Source organism: Strongyloides ratti (genome assembly GCF_001040885.1).
Source record: "Strongyloides ratti genome assembly S_ratti_ED321, chromosome : 1".
NCBI classification, from domain to species: domain Eukaryota; kingdom Metazoa; phylum Nematoda; class Chromadorea; order Rhabditida; family Strongyloididae; genus Strongyloides; species Strongyloides ratti.
In genome coordinates, this window is record NC_037307.1 from 11,602,263 (window position 1) to 11,624,141 (window position 21,879).

At 20.2% G+C, this 21,879-nt stretch overlaps 5 protein-coding genes across 5 annotated transcripts; 3 read left to right on the forward strand and 2 right to left on the reverse strand.

Moving 5' to 3' along the window:
* Positions 1-3,646: 3,646 nt before the first annotated feature.
* SRAE_1000355300 (Arfaptin homology (AH) domain and Arfaptin homology (AH) domain/BAR domain-containing protein) lies at positions 3,647-5,190 on the reverse strand (the record flags this gene model as incomplete). The annotated part of the gene is made up of 2 exons (XM_024650756.1): positions 3,647-5,093; positions 5,162-5,190. The coding sequence occupies 2 exons, from the start codon at positions 5,188-5,190 to the stop codon at positions 3,647-3,649; spliced, it is 1,476 nt and encodes a 491-aa protein (XP_024504501.1).
* Positions 5,191-5,878: 688 nt separating this feature from the next.
* SRAE_1000355400 (Hypothetical protein) lies at positions 5,879-7,438 on the forward strand (the record flags this gene model as incomplete). The annotated part of the gene is made up of 1 exon (XM_024650757.1): positions 5,879-7,438. The coding sequence occupies one exon, from the start codon at positions 5,879-5,881 to the stop codon at positions 7,436-7,438; it is 1,560 nt and encodes a 519-aa protein (XP_024504502.1).
* A 943-nt stretch (positions 7,439-8,381) lies between these two features.
* On the forward strand, positions 8,382-10,797 carry SRAE_1000355500 (Inversin; the record flags this gene model as incomplete). The annotated part of the gene is made up of 2 exons (XM_024650758.1): positions 8,382-8,639; positions 8,692-10,797. The coding sequence occupies 2 exons, from the start codon at positions 8,382-8,384 to the stop codon at positions 10,795-10,797; spliced, it is 2,364 nt and encodes a 787-aa protein (XP_024504503.1).
* A 486-nt stretch (positions 10,798-11,283) lies between these two features.
* SRAE_1000355600 (Inversin) lies at positions 11,284-12,969 on the forward strand (the record flags this gene model as incomplete). Its single annotated transcript, XM_024650759.1, has 1 exon — positions 11,284-12,969. One exon carries the CDS (start codon positions 11,284-11,286, stop codon positions 12,967-12,969), a length of 1,686 nt encoding a protein of 561 aa, XP_024504504.1.
* A 718-nt stretch (positions 12,970-13,687) lies between these two features.
* On the reverse strand, positions 13,688-16,687 carry SRAE_1000355700 (Homeobox protein cut; the record flags this gene model as incomplete). Its single annotated transcript, XM_024650760.1, has 2 exons — positions 13,688-14,110; positions 14,228-16,687. The coding sequence occupies 2 exons, from the start codon at positions 16,685-16,687 to the stop codon at positions 13,688-13,690; spliced, it is 2,883 nt and encodes a 960-aa protein (XP_024504505.1).
* Between the last annotated feature and the right edge of the window lie 5,192 nt (positions 16,688-21,879).

Genomic DNA, 21,879 nt, shown 5'->3' on the forward strand with positions numbered 1-21,879 from the left:
TATCTTGGTTGATGATGTAATTTTTTTACTTGTTCTTATTCATAGATTGGTAGTAGTGATAAAATAAAAAGAAAAGAATAATAATTTAAAAATAATTTTTTTTAATTATTATAATTGTTAAATAAATAAAAATATGATATTTTTTATAAAACAAATAAAATTTAATTTCTGTTTTAAATCTTTAGAATAAATTTTAGAAGGTTAATTAATAAATTAATTAACTTTAGAATATATTTATTTATGTGAAATTATTTGCAAAGTATTAACTTTATTACATCTTTTCTATGTATTGTTTTTGAAGCTTTTTAACATATAAATTTTAACAACAAAAAAAAAACTATTTATATTATATCATTTGATAAAAATAATATATAAATATTAAATTATTAATAGAAAAAAATATTTAATGATATTGTAATTAATAAAAAAGTATTTTATTTACAATTACATATATAAACTAAAAATTAAATGGTTAAAATTTTTTATGGTATTACTTCAAATAAAAATCTATTTTATATATTATAGAAAAGAAAGTCTTTTGAGTAAAAGTAAAGTGTTGTAAAAATTTGTAAAACTACTCTAATTTGTATATTTACACTTATCATGAGTAAATAAATTTATTTAATATATCATACTTAATTTCTTATCATTACCTTTATACTCATATTACTGACCCATGATATATAATGGAATAAAATTTATAAAATATTATTTAAAAAAAAAAGACATTTATATATATAAGGATATAATAAATAAATTAATTAAAAGAAAAAAACAAACAAACATTTTTTCAATAAATATATATATATATTTATAAATTAAAGATAAAAAAAACTAACATTAAAAAAATATATTTTACATATTATAATAGAAAAAATATTTCTACATAAAATTATAACGAAAATTATTTTTATTATATAATTTCCATATTTTATAAAAATTGGTATTTAATTTAAAAAATGTACTTTTATAGAATCCAAATAAAAGGTAAAACTGAAGTTACTTTGATATCACAATTTTATATAATATTTCTTTAACAATATTTTATACTTTCTGTCATAAAATTTCATAATTTTATATATTACATTCGTATATTATTTTTTTTTATTTATAATTATTCAAGATCTTAATATATAATACTTATAAATAGTAATATATAAATAAATTTTTTTTTATTCAATTAAGTTTAAAAACTATATAAATTAAAGTTTAAAAGTATAGTAAAAAAGACCAGACGTATTAAGAGAGATAAGTATTTTTAACAATATAATTTACTTTAAATTACAATGTTAAATGTATATATAATAATAATATTATTAAAATGAAATAATATTATTCATAAAATATGATTATTGCAAAAGATATCAAGATTTGTATTTTTCTCTATTCTATTCATAACTTTATAAATGAAACATTAAATAAAATTAGAACAAATTTTTAAAAAAAATATTAATGCATTAATTTACAAAAATAAAATAATAGAACTAAAATAATTATATTTATATGTATATTTTTGTAAAAACTATAACTAATACTACAGTATAAAAATGAAAATAATATAACAATTTTTATAGTTTATTTTTTTAATCATCATTTTTACATTTAAATAAATGATGTACTTTGATTTACTAATCCATCTAATTAAAAACAAAAAAAAAAGAAAAAATATTTTATTTTTTAAAATTAAATAAAAATATAGTTGTCTTAAAATTTATCTTTTACATATCAATTATAACATCACTAAACTTTTTATTTCTATTTATTTTAACCATTAACTTTAAAATTTTTTAATCTTTATTCTTGTTTTTAGAATAAATTTGATTGCTTAAAATTTTATCAAAAATCAAAAAAGATTTTATATTTTTGTACATAAAAGAAATTTTATTTTATTACTTTAAACATCTTCTAGTAAAAATGTAACATTGTAATTGTTTTAAAAAAAAAGTATTGTATCATGAAATAATTTTTAATACTTTGTTATAATCCAAATGAAAAATGATACTGATAAAGATTTTTATTGTTTTTGGTAAAATTATATATTAAAATAGTACCGTTTATCTATATAAAGTTAATAAAAAAAATTTTTTTAGATAAATTAGGAAATGTCTTTTAAAATTATTATAATAATAAAAAAAAAAATATATATATATATATAATTATGAACATTTATACTAAAAAAAAAGTAAATAATTTTTAAGTTTAAAATTTTAATATCATTTTTCATATATTTATGATAAATAAATTTAGACTATGTAATAAGAATACTAACATTATAAAGTGACAATTGTGAGGGTGCTTAAAATGATATGGTGAGATAGCCATAGAAAAAGATAAATCATTCTTCATTTGATGTTACCTTTTCTTTCTTTTTTACTACCTATTGTTTTATCTTTTCTATTAACAGGTGGTAACTTTCAATTTTATTATGATATTGAGAGGGTATTTTATTAGTAACAAAATAAGAAAAAAGTTTAAATGATATTATAAAATTGCATTAAAGAAATTATTATATACAAAAATTAAAAAAAAAATTATTTTTAAATGTTATAATTTAAAGTAAGTAACATTTTTTTATAATTAAAAAAAATATATTATTAACATAAAATTTATTTTAAAAAAAATCAACATTTTTTTATTATTATTTGTCATATTGGTAACACAATTTTTAAGACAAAAATAAAATATTTATGTTTTGTGATAATAAATAAAAATTTATTATACAAATAAACAATTTACATTTAATTTATTTATATGAAAAAATTTTTAAACAAAAAATAAACTATGTTATTTAAAATATATTAATATTATAACAATGTGGACTTTATGATATAATAAGAAGTTATATAAAATAAATATAGTTACTATGTAGGTAGATGTAATAATAAAGTAGAATGAATATGTTTTTACTACCTTTTTTACAATTGTTATCATAAATATCTAAATAATTAATTGGGTTTATTAAAGAATAAAAGATAAGAAATAATAACTACTCATATTGAATGTAATAGTTTAATAGTTGGAAAAAGATATTTGATTAATAAAAATAAGGAAGTTATTAATTTTTTAAATATATTTTAAAATTTTTTAATATTATTTACATTAAAAATATAAATTATACTTAATATTGGTGGTAATAGTATAAAAAATTACCATTATTCTTATGAAGGTAAGTGTTACCCAAGGCTAAGTTATATGATGAATAAAATTGATAACATTGTATACAACTAAAATCATTCTCAGTATGAAAATAGATTCATATTTTTTAATTTAATATCAATTGATCATCAAATAGAAGATGGATTGTATATTAAAATATTATAATACATTTATATACTTAAACAATGATTTTATTTAAAAATTTAATAAAATATATTTCACATTAAATTAAATTTAACGTAAAACAATTAAAACTAAGAATAATTATAATTAAAGAAAAAAAAATTTATTTATATTTTAAATATTAAAATTTTTTTAATTAATTTTTTATTTTTAAGAAAATAAAAATTTATATATATGCATGCTTTTTAATTATGTTTAAAGGTAAGAAAAAGAAAAAAAGATATAAAAAAAAGTATTAACTAAAAATGATAAGAAAAAAAAATTGATAGTTGGTAAAATTTATTATAGTAAAAGATTTATTAAAAAATTATAACAAATTAATTAAATCATCCTCCATTTCAGATATTTCTCTTTTTGTAGATGATGAAGGTTTTACTGAATCTGAAAAAATATCCAATTGTTTTAATATATCATCCCATTTTGAATTGACATTACTATCTTTTTTATCACATTTTATGTTAGATAATGTTTCATGCTTATCCATAACTAATGAAGGACAATATTTAGATGTTGGTGTTGTATCAATATCACTCAACAAATTTGATGTTGTTGTTGGAATAGAATCTAAAATATTACCTGCTTTAGTTTTAACTTTTTTTATCCATGATAAATGTTTATTACAATCTTCACCATATTTTGGAGGTGGAGATAATTTTGGTATTTCAATATTATTATCACTAATATCAATTAATTTATCTAATGGACCAACTTTTAAAGGTATACTTTTCCATCCATCATCTACTATTATTTCTGATTCTTCATTTAATATACCTAATGGACTTTCAATTCTAATTAAATCATCACATTCTTCTTCATCATTCATATTTATTAATTCATTTTTATCATCTATTTTAATTTCTTCATTATTATTAATTGTTTTATCTTTTTCTTCATTATCCTCATTTATATTATTTTTTTCAGCTTCTGCTTGTTCTTCTAAAACTTTTCCAACAGGATCATTTAAAATTTTTAAAATATCAATTTCATAATTATCTATACCCTCAAGTTGTTGTAATAAATTATTTAATTCATTAATACCATTAGAATAAAATTCTTGAAACCCATCTCTATATTCAACTAACAATAAACTTAACAGATGATTTCTACTAACATCTAATAATTCAACTTTTTGTTCAGTGTCTTCTTTTAATTTATCTAATTTACTTTTACATCTTTTAACAACTTGTTGAGCTGTTCTAAATTTATTCATTTGATTATTAGCATCAGGATCCAATTCTTCACTAATATTTTTCATCCATAATAAACTTCCACGATACTCAATTCTAGATTTATCAGCCATTTCAATTGTTTGTAAACAATCACCTACAGCTCGTTCATTAAATGTTTTAACATCTGTATATATTTTACATGTTTTACATATTAATTTTCTATTTAATATACTAATGATATCAAAAGAATGTGTAAATTTTTCAAATACCATTCTAAGACGTTCTTTTTCATATTTAATATTATTTTTTAATAAATAATTAATATATCTTATATTATCATTTAAATTTACATAACTTCTATGAAGAGTATCCATACTATAATGAAGACATTTTGTTGTTTCTCTTATTGAATTAAATAAATTTAATTTTACATCAAATTCCATGTCAGCTGCTGTAATATGTTCATCTTCCTTTTTACCTAATCTTGTATATATTAATTGTTTAGCAGTCCAATAATGTTGTTGAAATTTTGAAATAGCAGAATCATTTGAAAAATCTTCAACAAATCTATCAAAATTCATACCACTAAAAAATAAAACATAAAAATATAAAAATAATATAAATTTATAAAATAAAAATATAAATTTAATTACCTAGTTGCTGTTTCATAAAATGAAGTCATTTTTTTAATATATTAATAATAATAATAATAACTAAAAATAAAAAGAATAAATATTTTTTTTCTTTATTCCTTTTTTAAATAAGTATTGTTTATGAAAATTGATAAATAAGCTTCAAAGTTAATCAATAATATGATGAGAAATATTATTGTGTATTTCCATATTTCTTTCTTTTTCCTCTGAACTCTAATTTTTATATAGACATATAGTGTAACTATATGCTTTCTAATATATAAATATATATCTTTAACAAAATGATAATGATAAAAGTATGTATATGCCAATATTTAATATATATATATATACATATATAATATAAAATATATTTATTTATTGTAAAATGTGTAATATTAATTTAACCTCAATTTTAAATGTATAAATCATTTTTCTTCAAAAAAAAAACACATATATTAAATTAAATAAATAAGTCCAATTAATTAAATTTTTTGTTAAAATTTTCTATTATCATTACTGTAATATTAATTTTTCTTATTTATCTAGAAAAAAAAATAATAGAATTATTTAGAAATTTAAATATTGAAATTAAAATAAAATATATTTTATAGATTTAAATAAATTAATATAAAAATAAAGAAATTTTTTGAATATATTAATTTTAAATTTCTATTTAAAATTTCTACTATAAATATATTGATGGTATAAATATTATAAAAAAATTTTTTTTTTTCAATGTCTAATATTAAGGAAGAAGAATCTAACAACAATAAAGATAAAATTATTAATAGTCAACGTCTTCCTATTTTTGGACGTTATCATACACCATATAATTTAGAAAGTTATAGAGCTGATAAAAAAAATATTAAGAATATTTCAATTAAAACCAGAAATTCTGAGTATGGTTTTACAGATTGGAAATTACAAAAAAGTAAATCAGAAGGAATAAAAAAAAAATATTCACAACAAATTGAAGATAATGGCAATAATTTAGAAAAAAAAATAAATGAAAATACAAATATTACAGATAAAGAATTTTCAAATAAAGAAAGTATAATAAAAAAAGTTGTTAATTTTTTTAAAATTAAAAAAAAAAAATCATCACAAGATTTGTGTAAAATGCAAACATATACAGAACTTGAACCAACTGAAATGTTAGAAAGAAGTAACAGAAAAATAATTAATAAAAAAAAAAAAAGAAATAAAATTTATAAAAAAATAACAAAAAAAGCTAGTAGTGTTACATCAATTAATGTTATTAATGAGCCAGGTATTGTTAAAGAAATTTGTCCTCTTGAAGAATATAATACAACTAAAGAATATAGTGATTTAATAGAACAAGTAAAAAAAGAAAATGAAAAAATTAATTTTTTTGATATTAAATGTAATATTCCATGTAATCCAGGTGATTTAATTATAGATAAAAGAAAATTTGTAACATTTATTTTTAAAAGAAGCCCTTTAATGAATTTATTATTATATCAAGATGAAATTGTTCGTATAAATGGTGAAAATTTTGAAGTAGATGAAGAAGAATGTATTTTACCTGTAGAACCATGTCAACGACTTGATTTAGTAATAAGAAGAAGAGGACGTTCATTAGCTGTACCATTTAAAAGACAACTTAATACTAATTTAGATATGGAATATGGATATTATTATTTTGTTGTTACTGTACCAAGAATAAAAAATCAATTGATTGGAATAGAATTTTATAATACACCTGAAGATGGAATCATTGTACAAAATGTTATTAAAAATACAGTTGGATATCATTTATTTTCACAGGGAGATTATATTTGTGATATAAATAATATTTCTATTAAAACATCGGAAGAATTTTTTAAAATATTAACTGATGATATTTATACATTTCCAACATTTTCTTGTATTGTAAAAAGATCATGTGCCAAACCAACACAATTAAAAGTTGTTAAAACACTATTTGAATGTCCTGATATAAAAATAAAAAGTGACGTAATGAAGATTGTAAAAAATGAAGAACAAAAATTAATGATAAATGATAATAAAAAAAAAAAACCATGTACCATTTTAAAAGATACATCCTATATACAAAATTTTATATCATCAACAAAAATGAAAGGAAGTATTATACCTACTAGTAATAGAAAAAAAATTGAAAAATATTCTGTAATTTCAACACGTTCATCTAAAAAAAATAGAAGAAAAAAAAATGTTAAAATTATTGATGCTCCAAAAACAAAAGAAATTGAGAGTGATATAGAAAATGTTGTTTTTATTAATCCAGTACCAAATAAATTTACTTCATTTTAATATGAAATGATATAATAACAAAATATTAATTAAATTAACTAACATTACATATAAATAATATAATTTTACAAATAAAAATGTTCAATTAATATAATTTATTTTTTTTACTATAAATAAATTATATCTATTATTTATATTTATATATTACCAATATAAACTGGAAAAATAATGTCAGCAAAAAATATAAAAATAATTTTATTTAATTAATAAAAATAAAACTATTTAAAAAAAAAAACTAACATAAAAAGAAAAAATATTTTGATTGTAATATGCTAAAACCAATAAATAACTTTAAAAACTTTATTGCTTATATTAGTTTATAAGTTTTAATATTTACTACTTATTAAATATAAAACTAAAAGTTTTTTTTCTAAAAAAAATAAATTTTCTTAATTAATTTAAATACTTAAAAAAAAATTATATTTACAAATTTTAATTTTTGAATTTTGTTTTTACATAAAACTCAATTTCATACATTCTTAAAGTGATGTTTTGCTTTTAAAGTATTTTTTAAGTACTTAAAATTATACTTTTAATATGTTAATTTAAATATATAACTGATATTTATTTTAGAAAAAAATACTGATTAGTTAAAAATTTTGATGATAAAATTGATGAAAAAATTGATGACAAATTACTTTATATATAAAAATAAATTAGATGAAATAACTACCACTTTTTTTTTCTGATCAATTAAAATTAACTAGTGATATAACAAAGTGAAAAATATTTAATATATTGTTGCAAAAGACGACAAAATTTCGTCTTCTTTTTTAAATTAATTTTCAAAGACGGTTAAATGTTGTTGTTTATTAAAAATATTAACTTATATTGTAGTCATATCAATCTTATTTAATATAATGCGTAACTTTATTTGTCTTGTTTTTTATGATTGTTTACAAAATTAATTATTTTTTTTTGTAGCTTAAACATAAGGAGAGCAATGCATAATAGCTTCACTACTAACACATCAGAAAATTTTGATAATAAGAGATCTTTACAATTATTTGATTTTGCCTATCTTCAAACCTCTTTAAAAAGTAATGATCGTGATGATGAGTATGATACTATAAATATTGTTAACCATGGTGATACTTTAGATGTGGATGGAAATAACAAAGAATTGCTACTTTCATATTGTAGTAGTTTGTATAAGTCATCGTTCTTATATTTTTTTATTTATAGAAATTATCAAAAATCTGTATGTTATATATATATATTTTTTTTTGTAGTATTTTTTTTTATTTTTACAGGTTGTCTTTAAAGATCCATTTAAATTAGAATCTATTATCGATCTTTCTTTTGGTATTGAAGAAGATATTTCTAATTTATTGTATGACTACAAGTTATCATTAATTGAAAAAGTTAATAATATGACGTCATCAAATATAGACAGTACTTTTTTAAATGAAAGTGATTTTTTTGAAAAAGCCTGTGCTACTATATCGTTAGATGATCATTATGAATTTGAAAAAATTTTAAAAATTCCATTATTTGAAAATATTATTAACACAAAAGATTCTCAAGGTAGATCACTTTTAATACTATCATGTATGGCAGATAAACCTAAAATTGCTGGACTTTTACTTAAAAAAGGTTTATCAATTGATGATAAAGATTACCTTGGAAGAAATTCTTTGTATTGGTCTGTCAAATGTGAATCTATAAAAACATTAAAATGGATGCTAAATCAATTGTCAATGACGGAAGATTTAATTTTATCAAAAGATAATAACAAAATAACAACACTTCATGTTGCTGCAACAAAAAAATCTGCAAAAGTATTACGTCTTCTATTAAATGCTTTACCAAATAAAAATGAAGAATTATTAGAAAAAATATATGACAATTACAATAGAATACCATTACATTATGCAGCAGCTTCTGGAAGTTTAGAGTGTGTAGAAGAATTTATGGATGAATCTTTAAATTTACCTGTTAGTCTTCGTGATATGTATGGAAATACTTCTTTAATGTTAGCTTGTGGTAATAATTGTGCTTCTGAAGTTGTAAGGTATTTGTCTACTAAAAAATCAATTTCTATAACATCAAGAAATTGTGCTGGAATGTCACCATTACATATAGCAGTTCTTGCTAATAATATTGATTGTGTTAAAATATTATTACAGGAATGTAAAATTTCAACTGAAATTTATGATGAAGATGCTAGAACACCATTACATTATGCAGCACAAAATGGTAGAGTTGAAATTGTTGAATTATTACTAGAAGCTGGTGCAAGATATAATGCTGTTGATGAGTATCGTGCTACACCAACTCATTATGCTGCTGAAATAAATTGGGATATAGTAAAATTATTACTTGATAAAAGTGGTTTCAATTATTGTGGTATGATTGATAAAGAAGGAAGAACACCATTTATGTGGGCTGTTGCTTCAGAAAATACAAATGTTATTTCTAAAATGTTAAAATATTGTGATATACCACGTCATGGAAGTGATTTTCACAAATATACGGCACTTCATATTGCTGCATTTACTGGTAATGTATCTATTTGTAAAATGTTAATGCAACAAGGATGGGTTGTTACGGCAGAGGATAAAGCTGGTGCAACACCATTACATATAGCAGCTGGAAAAGGATATACAAATTTAGTACAAATATTTTGTACTTCTGATGATATTATTAATAAAGTAGATACAAATCTTAGAACAGCTCTTTTTTATGCAGCATTAGGTGGACAAGCACATACATTAAATGTTATGATATCAGATCTTGGTTTTGATATAGGAACTGAAGATATATTAGATAGAACAGTTCTTCATGCTGCAGCATATTGTGGATTTGTTGCATGTGTTCAAAAATTAATTGAACATGGAGTTGATATTAATGCAATTGATAGAGATGAAGAAACACCATTACATGTGGCTTGTTCTCGTGGTAAAGAAGACGTTGTTCATCTTTTAGTATTATCTGGTGCTATAATAAATCCATATTCAAGAATAAATGAAACAACACCACTGAGTTATGCAATAGCTAATAATCAAACAGAAATTATTCAATTTTTAAAAGATCGTAATGCAGTAACAGGAGAAGAAATTAAAAATATTGCTGCATATATAATAACAAGAGCTATCCGTCAATTCATTATTAAAAAACAAAGATCTATATTTAAGACACAACCTTCATCTTTAATGGCATTTTTTGAAAATTTTTCTATTACCGATAGTCGTATTTCTTGCCAAAGTAGTTCCAAAGGAAATTTATCACAAGTTATTAATAGATCACCAATTAATTCACAGATTGTTAGAACATCATTTAGAAGTCAGTTATCATCACAATCTGTAAATAGAATTATTTTTAATGATGAAACATTGAATGACACTAACAATGATTAAATTCTGTTATATTAGATATAATCTGTTTATTTTTTATTATATATAACAAAAAAATTTTTTCCTAAATATATAAATTATTATTTTTAACATTAGTTATTTTTTTTTTTAATTTTCATTTTAAAAAAAAAAAAAGAAAACAAATTTACTATGTTAATATTTTATATTTTATCATGTAGATAACACTTATGGAAAAATAATCAATATTTATTTTTATATACAACTATATATAATGATAATATCAATATGAAGGTTTGGTATAGTCTTAATTGGTGATCGCAAATTTATATCTTTTAATCAATTTAAAATAAATTATATATATATATATAATTAACATACAATTATTTCTACTAAAATATTAAACTTGATTCTTCTTTATATACATATTTTAAATATATTTTTTGATTTACATTTAATATTTATTAAAATAAATTTCTATTATAAATATTATTATAAAAAAAAACAACTAATTTACAAAAGATTTATAATATGTCATTACAAAACAATGAAAATATAAAAATATTTGAAAAAGAATTATTTGAAAAAATATGTGCTTCTATTGGATTTGAAGAACAAAATGAATCTGAAAAAACATTAAAAAATTTATTAACAAATAATGTTTTAAAAATGAAAGATTCACAAGGGAGATCATTATTAATGTTTGCATGTATGTCAGATAAACCTAAAATTGCTAACATTCTTCTTAAAAAAGGATTAAAACTTGAAGAAAAGGATATTTCAGAAAGAACTTTATTACATTGGGCTGTTAAATGTAATAGTATAAAAATAATAAAATGGTTATTACAATTACCTATAAATGAAAATTTTATATTATTAAAAGATATTCAAGGAGTAACATCAATTCATATAGCTGCTACTAAATCATCATCAAAAATATTACGCCTATTACTTAGTGTATTAACAAAAAATGAAAATTTATTGTCAAAAATATTAGATTCACAAAATAGAATACCATTACATTATGCTGCATCATTTGGTAGTATTGAATGTGTTGAAGAATTTATGGATGAATCTTTAAATTTACCTGTTAGTCTTCGTGATGTTTATGGTAATACTCCTTTAATGTTAGCATGTGGTAATAATTATGCTTCAGAAGTTATACGATGTTTATCAAATAAAAAATCTGTCTCTGTTACTTCAAGAAATGGATATGGAATGTCACCATTACATATAGGTGTTCTTACTAATAATATTAATGGTGTTAAAATATTATTACAAGAATGTAAAATTTCAACTGAAATTTATGATGATGATGCTAGAACACCATTACATTATGCAGCACAAAATGGTAGAGTTGAAATTGTTGAATTATTACTAGAAGCTGGTGCAAGATATAATGCTGTTGATGCTTATGGTGCTACACCAGCACATTATGCTGCTGAAATTAGTTGGCCAATATTACAATCTCTTCTGATAAAAAATAATCATTCAGATGTAATTGATAAAGAAGGAAGAACACCATTTATGTGGAGTGTTATTTCTGGAAATGAAAATATTGTAATAAATATGTTAAGAAATTTTAATATATCACGTAATAGTAAAGATAATCAAAAGTCAACAGCACTTCATCTTGCTGCATTAACTGGTAACTCATCAATGTGTAAAATGTTAATTCAACAAGGTTGGATGTTAACAGCTGAAGATGAAGTTGGAGCAACACCATTACATATAGCAGCTGGAAAAGGATTTACATATTTAGTAGATATTTTTTCAACTACTGATGATATAATTAGAAAAGTTGATATAGCACAAAGAACAGCCCTTTATTATGCAGCATTAGGTGGACAAGCACATACATTAAATGTTATGATATCAGATCTTGGTTTTGATGCAAATGTTCAAGATATACATGGTAGAACACCACTTCATGCTGCAGCATATAGTGGTTTTGTTGCATGTATTCAAAAATTAATAGACCATGGAGTTGATGTTAATGCAATTGATAGAGATGAAGAAACACCATTACATGTGGCTTGTTCTCGTGGTAAAGAAGAAATAGTTTATATTTTAGAAAATGCTGGAGCTAATGTTAATGCATATTCTAATATTACAAAAGCAACACCAATATCTTATGCTATATCTAATAAGCATATAAAAATTGTTGAATTTCTAAAAGAGAAAGGTGCAATAATTGATGAAAAATTGTTAATTTAATAAATTTAAAAAAAAAGAAGTATTTTGAAGTTATCCATTTATTAAATAAAAAAAAATGTTTCCATTAAACCGGAGATAAATTTATCAAAAAAAAAAGTAAATATACACAAAAATAATAATATAATTAATAAAATATTAATAACGTTAAAAATATCGAGATCAAGAAAATTGTCATCGTATGCCATTTGATTTGATAAAAAAGAATTTGATTCTAAATGCTTTTGATGTTATTTATATTTTTGATTTTTTAATAATAAACAAGAGATATTTCATTTTTCTTTTTTTTTCCATACTTATAAAAGTATATATAGTTTAATTGGAAATAATTTGATAAAATTTATTGAAAAAAAATACTGGACCATTCTAATAATACATCAGGTTTTTAATTTTTTTTTTTTTGAAAAACTAATAAGAGAAATCAAATTTATGATACTTTGTTATTTCTTTTAAATAAAAAATTATTTTGATATCTTGAATCATATGATTATTTTAAAAAGTTTTATACTGTAAAATTTTGATGAACAGATTGAAAGAAATTACTAAAAATAATTTTTTGAATAAAATTTTTCATTTTTAGTTAAACTATTGTAAAATGTTTTTTTTCTTAACTTTTGATCATATAAAAATTTGGCAAAATAATAAGTGAAAATTCAACTTTTTTGATAATCCACATTTGAGAGATAATGATAAAAAAAAAATTATACGATAAAAAATATTGTCATTCAGCTGTAATACTACCTTTAGCAGTATGAAGATTAGCAATTATTGAATGTAAAGTATTTACTTTTAATGTTTTACTGCTATTATTAGAACCCGAATCACTTTTATCATCTTTAATACTATCACCACTATCATTAAGAGAAGAAAAATTTAAATTTAATGGTAAACTTCCACTAACATTATCCATAATATTTGTTGATGAAATATTTGAATTACCATTAGTATCATTATTATTTGGAGTACCAAAGTTACTATTATTAGTAGATGTTGATGTACCACCATTAGCACATATTTCTAAATCTTCTTCTATTATTTCTGTTAATTTTAAATAATAAGTTTTATCTTTTGTTTCAGATAAAATTTCACTTTTTATTTGCTCTGCATGATCTATTCCTTCAGCAGCTAATTGGGTTTCTTTTGCCTATAAATAAACAATTTTATTAATAATAGTAGGTAGACAAAATTAATTAAATAATTTTTAATTAATTATATAGTTATAATAAAATAATAATATATAAAATATCCCTTTTATATTTACCTTTTGACGTGTCCTATAATTATGAAACCAATTAGTAATGGTTCTAGCATTTAAATCAATCTCTTTAGCTAATATATCAATTAATCTGGCAGATGGATGTCTAACATGTGCATAAACATATAATAATATTTCTTTTTGTTGTGTTGTAATAATAGTTCTTTGAAATCTTGGAGTTCTTTTTTTACTTGGTGGACTATCATCAAATTTAGCTGGTGGTTGAGCTTTCCTTTTACCAGATAAAGGTGTATCTTTATTTTCAGTTGTTGAACCAAATGTTTGACTAATAGTATTAAGAAGATTTGCCTCTGCTGTTTTAGAATTAATTATTTCATTATCAAATAATGGTGTTGAAGATTTAATAGATGGTAATGCTTGAAGACCTTCTTTTAAGAAACGACCTAATAATTCTTTATCTTTCATCAAATTATTCATTTTTGTATAAGGAATTTTTTGATGAGCTGACAATGTATTCCATGGACGAGGATTTTTTAAACATTCCTCAAAAATAGCTGGTCCCATTCCCATATATTTTGTTGCAAATGATGCATCTGATACCTTAGCTGCTCTTAATATTACTTTTATATTATCAACTAATAATTTTGTATCAACAATTTCATTACCAATATTTTCTGATTGTGAACAAAGTGGAGAATCTTCTTTTTTGTTTGTTATTGTTACATTATTATTTGTAATATTTTCATTTTTTTCTTTATTTTCTTTACAAACTTTAGGTTCAATTTTTTGCATCATTTCCAAAAATAATTGCATTTTAATATATGGTTCTCTACCTTTTGGTGTTAAACATTTCCATGGTTTTGGTTTTGTAATAACATCACTAGCAGCACCTGGTGACATGTTAAGAACCATTTCAGCAAAACTTTTTTGTGAACAATTATGTTTATTAATAAAATCACGAATTTCTTTACATACTAATTCTGTATGAAGCATACCTTCAAAACCAGTTTCATCATATGTTAATCGTGGAATTTCATTAATTGTTATGTTTGTTACTTTATGTTTATAATGTGGTTGTTTTGTTGGTATTTCTTCTTTCTTTCCAATTGGTGATCCTAATAAATCCATTACTTTTGTTAAACTTATTTCTGATAAATTAACATTTGCCAATGATGACAAATCACAATCACTTTCAGGTGGAGAATGTGTTGAAGGAGTATTATTAGAAATATTATCAACATTTTTATTAACAATATTATCACTTTTCTCCTCAGTAAACATAAAATTATTAGGAAATTGTGCTGTATTTTCAAGATCCCATAATGATTTTGGTGTTGGATGTTCAATAGTATCAGTAACAGCACTAGAAACTTTTCTTGGTGATAATGAATATAATGTTGCAATAGCTTCTTCATCACTAATCCAACCATAGATTCTTCTAAATGCATCTCGGCCTTTATCAGTTAAATTATTCCAATGTTTTGGTTTAGATAATAATTCACTAACTGTTCCTTGTGATTGATTCATAATAACTTTAGCAAAAAGTCTTTGACCAATGTTGTAAGCTGTCATTAATCTTTTACATTCTCTAGCTATTACTTCAGTATTTAATGCTTGTGTACCAAGATTTCTAATATTATCAATAAGTCTATTTTTTAAATTTGCAATAACAATAGAATCTTGTAAACCTTGATTAATATTTCCTTCATCAATTTTTCTTAATGAGCTAGTTGTTGTAGTAGAGGAGGTTGTTGTTGTTGTTGTTGTTGCTGTTGTTGTATTATTTGTTGGTGTTGTAGTAGAAGTAGTATTTAAAGTAGTAGTAGAATTATCTCCATTAACAGCAACTTGGAATAATTTTAAAAGATCTTTAGTATCAAAATTGATATTAGAATTTGATGAAGTATTGAGATCATTGATATCATTTTTACTATGATTTCCAGTAAGTGCATTAAATAATTCATTATGTGCTTTCATATCATCATTATCATCTTTACAATTTTTATTATTAGAATTATTTTTTTCAATAAAATTTTTTAACTCATTAATAATGATATCAGAATTGGGTAATGGTGCATTATTTTCTTTTCTATTATGCTTAGTTAATGAAAATGAATTAGTAGTATTACCATGGTAACACTTTTTACATCCATCATTATTTTGTTTTGTTGTTGTAATAGATAATTGAAAATTTTTATCTTTTTCTTTTTGTAATTGAATGTTTAATTCACTAACTTCTATTTGAAGTTTCTCAACTAATAATGCATTTCTATCTAATTCTTCAAGTAATTCTTTGATTCTTATTTCATTTTCAGATGTCTTTGAAACATTTATAGATTCTTTACGATAAAATTCTTCTTTCATTGCTTTTAATTTACTTTCTAATTCTTGATTAATTTTAAGAATTCTTTCATATTTTTCCTTATAATCAATTCCATTAGTGTGTTCATTTTCACTACTACTTTTTGTTGTATTACAATCTATTTTCATACTTTCTGTGCTCATATTGCTGTATAAAGCAATATAATACTACAAATATACAGTAAAGTAAAATAAAAATGTAGTTAGAAAAGTTAAAAAAAAATTATATTTTATATAATATTTGATTTATATCTCTAAAAAAAATTTATATAATTTTTGATAAATTTAAATATTTTGTTATCGGAAAAAAAAAAGTTTTAAAATATTTAATAAAATAAAATAATATTAAAAAAAAATTAAAAGTAAAATAATAATAATTTATAAAGTATTTTAATAATATTAAAATGGTAAAAATAATGTTAAATTGAAATGTTATAAGGTAATTTTAGACTAAAGTAAAGACAGATGTTTTGTTAAATGCATGTAATCAAGTATAAATGAAATCAGTGTGAAAAAAAAAGAGGAATAATGACCTTCTCTTAATGATTCAGTATTTTTTGATCCTCATGATCACACATTTTATATATATATTATGTATGTATAACAACAATAGAAAGAAGAATTGTTCTTATGTACCATAGATAGGAACAAAGATTTAAAAATTTTTTTTTGCTCTTTTAATTATTATTTATTTCAAATCCTATCTTTATTCATGTTGATTAGTATTATAAATATTAATTGATAAAAAATAATATTAAAAATAAGAATAATAATGAAAAACATATAGATTGATTTTTTTTATACTTTTTTTTTTAATTAAATAAAAAATATTATAATAATATAATGATGAGATATTTATATATATATATATAATAATGATAAAAATAAATGCTAAAAGAATGAGAAAAGGGAGAATAAATAAAATGTTACAAGTAATTGAGATGATTTAAATCCTTATTCTTTAATTTTCTAATGTCTTTCTTTATTTATATATATCAACATATAATCCAATACCACAGATGACAGATTGTGGCATGATCATATTATTTAAATGATCCCTATATCAATGATGTATCTTTATTTATCATCAAAGTAATACTATTAATATATTCTTTATTTAGTATACATATATATATATATATTATCTCTATAAGATTAATTAATTTTAAAAGATTTATGAAAAAGATATTATAAGCAACAAAACACCATATTATACTTCCCTAGGGGTAGAGAAATAATGATTTTATAGCTTTTAACTATCAAAACATATATATATATATATACATAGATATATTTATGGTATTTTGATGTAATGAAAATTATATTATTTTAATAAATAAGAAAATATCATATATTAGAGAATAAAATTAAATTAATTTTTTCAATCATAAATATATATTTAAAAATCAGTAAAAATTATTTATATAAAATATTATTAATTTTAAATATAAATATCATTATTAATACTAATAAGTTTTAAGAAAATAATATATTCAAAGACCATATAGACATCTAGAGAGGTTTGCCTATTAAGATACGATATAATATATATAATTAATATAAAAAAGAATTTTTTTTTTTTTATTACCATATATTTAAAAATGTTAATTATGATAAATATTATAAACGTAATGAGGGAAAGAAAATGTGTGATATATTATATTATTAAAATATAAATATAAATTTTTATATCTTATATATATATATATTAAAGTTATGGAAAAAAAGGGAAGCATATTATTTAATGTATACATTTATTAGATGAATTATTTGAAATTTAAGTATATATTTACGCTAAAATTTTTATTAATATATTTAAAATCAACAAAAATGTCTTAATGAGATCTTTATATAAATATATAAGTTTAGTATTAAAAAAAAAAAAAGAAGTCCATATGTAGATGAAGGGAGAGAGAGAGAAGGAGGGAGAAAGGATATATAAAGATTATGAATAAGGTTATATTTGGTAGTTAATAAGAATATAGATCTAAAGAACAATCATAATATATCCTTGTATTTGAACCTCTTAACGATGTGATCAAGCTGGAAGACAGATGTTCAAGCAAATTTTCTTTTCATATTCTTTTTCATCTAATGCTCAACATCCTATAAATTGGTTAGATGAAGTGAGTTTATAATGAATATATGCCTTTATAATATATAATATATACAACGCCTATTTTATGGCACACATGATTACTTTAGCTCGTTGATTGCTTATGACAAACCCTGGTACAAGCTGTTGATGTAGAGAGGGAATGAATGATGAAGGTATAACCTGATGAGGAGTATGTAATAGTAGTTAATTTGTATTTTAAAATTATAATCAAATCCATGGTAATAGTGAAGAGATATCACAGGAGAACGAAAGAGAAAAAAAAAAGGAGGAGAATATAATTATAATCAGTACCTTATGAAAATATATTTATATATTATATATTATGTATATCTATATATATATATATATATGTATCTAGACAACTTATATATCCTTTTTCTTAACCAAATGATATAAACATCAATTCTTGATATAAAAATTTTTGTCATCTTTATATAATATATTATAAAATATAAAAACAGATGATTATATATATATATATGTATATAGAAATATGCTAATTAAAAAATGAATCAAGAAAATATTTTAATAAGAGTTGTGATGAAATATCAAAATGACATATTAGGAAAAATGTAATAAAGTAACATATGTTTCTATCCAACTAGAAAGTGATATATAATAATATTGGTTAATAAATATATATATAGATATTGAAGAAAAAGGAGATATGGAAATAAGTTATATAATATATATAGTTGTAAATGTCATATAAGTTCATCATTACATATTATAGAAAAGCTAATATCAGTATCAATATGTGTCCTGGCTTTGATTGAGAAATATAATTTATTCTTGTAAATAACCTTATTTATGAAAAATGATATGTTGATATGAATTACTTTATATACATAATATATATAATAATATATACATGTATATATTATACATGTATCGAAGAAACGATTAGAGAAATATGGTAAGGAAGCTAAAAGAAAGGATAGATACTTGAAATGATATAGAGTAAAAATATTGTTATTATTAATTACTGAGATTATTAATTGTTTGTGATAATCATAAAAGATATCATGAATATTTGAAATTAATAAGCTTATTGGCATATAAAAATTTTATTATTTATAATATTGTCATGAGAGGTAAAAAAAAAAATATTTATTTTAAATTGTTATCATTAATGTAGTTAAATAATTAAGTTATATATTATCATAAAAATTGCTACAATTACCTCAAAAACCAATACAATATAAATATATCAAAAAAAAATATTTTTTTTTAATTTATAAGTTATTTTTAATAATAAAATTTAAAAAAAAATAATTATAAAAAAAAATTTAAAGAAATTATTTATAGATCATAATATAAAATGTTATAAATGATAATAGCTTATTTTGGTTTAAATAAAATATAACCTGCCACAATCATTCTATGTAAACATTATCAAGCCTACTCTTTAAAATATCGCTTAGAATTACTTTCATTTTAAAAGATCCCCTCCCCCTAATCATCTTTTCCATCAAAAGCCTCATGGCTTCCTGTTCTTCAGGCCAATGTTCAATAAATGGTTAAATTTTATACATATATATTTATCAATTGTCAAATATATACATATATGTATAAGAAGTAAATAAACTGATATTTTTATCTTGAGCTAACGGCATATTTTTTTAATATATATATATATATATAGATGACATAATACTTTTTATTGTTTTAATTCCTTCAACAATATGCTTAGAAAAAAAAAAAATAATAATAAAAAATTATTTATTTTTATGCTGTTACTTTGATGATGAATAATGATAAAATATTTTATGAATAAATATCTTTAAAAAAAAAAAGAAAGAACTAATTTGTTAAAAATATTTTATTTTATTAGTATAAAATGAAAGATAAAGGTTTTGAAGTAAGTTATACATGTAAAATATTGAAAAATAGGAAATATGCAGATAATCTACTGATATGAGAAGAAGAAATGATGGAAAATTGATAGTTAGTAGTCTTATTTCAAAGTTTGTGGCAGATATAAAATTATACATTGGTACACACCGAGATACAGATATAAATAAAAATACATATATATAATAATATAAAGAAAAATATATCACAGCTGATATGGTGAGTTGAAAAGGAAAGCTAACAGCTCATGTGGTATGCTTGATATATACCCTAACTTGATATAAATAATAGTTGAAAGTGAGAATGAAGAATGGAAAATTAGAGTAAATGAAAAGAGTATTTTGAAGATTACTTCTTGCTTGATGAAATCTCCATATATAATAATAATAATAATATATATATATATATATTTATATCAAAAGCATGAATAATTGGTAAAAAGAATGATAATTTTTTTGTTAATGGTAAAAACTAAATTTTTTCCCTTTTTATAAATTGATATTTTTTTATATCAGTTCTATTGACTTCTTTCTTCTTACAAAATTAAATATAATATTTATTATTATTTTTAATATATATAAAATTAAAATCTATGATAATGGTAAATATAATAGGTTTATAAATACATATAAAAATATTAATGATAAAATAATATGACTACCTTGTTTTATAAAAGTATATATATTTCTATATACCTTTTCTCAATATTAATATTTTTTTTTATCATATTTTTATAAAAATTTTTTTCATTTATATATAAAAATATTTTTTAATTAAACAAAAAAGAAATTTTATTTTTATTATTTTACCGTATTTTATAAATGATACAGTACAATTGAATATATATATATAATATAATATATTTATATATATATAATAAATAGATCAACCTATATAATATAAACATAGTTATACTATTTCTACAGTATCTAATAAATAATGTAAAATAAAACTTTTAATTTATAAAATTATTTATAATAAAAAAAAAATTATTACATAATAAGTAAGATCATGATAAAAATTAAATAACATATTTTTTGATAATAAATATAAAAATGAGATTTTAATATGTAAAAAGAAAAATATTAAGTCAAAAGAGAGAGTGTATAAAATATTTTTATTCAACATTTTCATTTTAAATTAACTTTATAAATGTATCCATGGTTAGTATATATAAATATATATGGTAGATACATTTATATTTATGTAGTTGATGGAAAGAAAAGTAATCTACATGTTTAATCAAACAGAATCATTAAAATTATTTATTTTCCACCGATTTCATTAACAAATCTATGTTTATGGCATATTGATAAAATAAAATATAAAGATAGAATAAGAAAATCATTAACAGTTATCTACT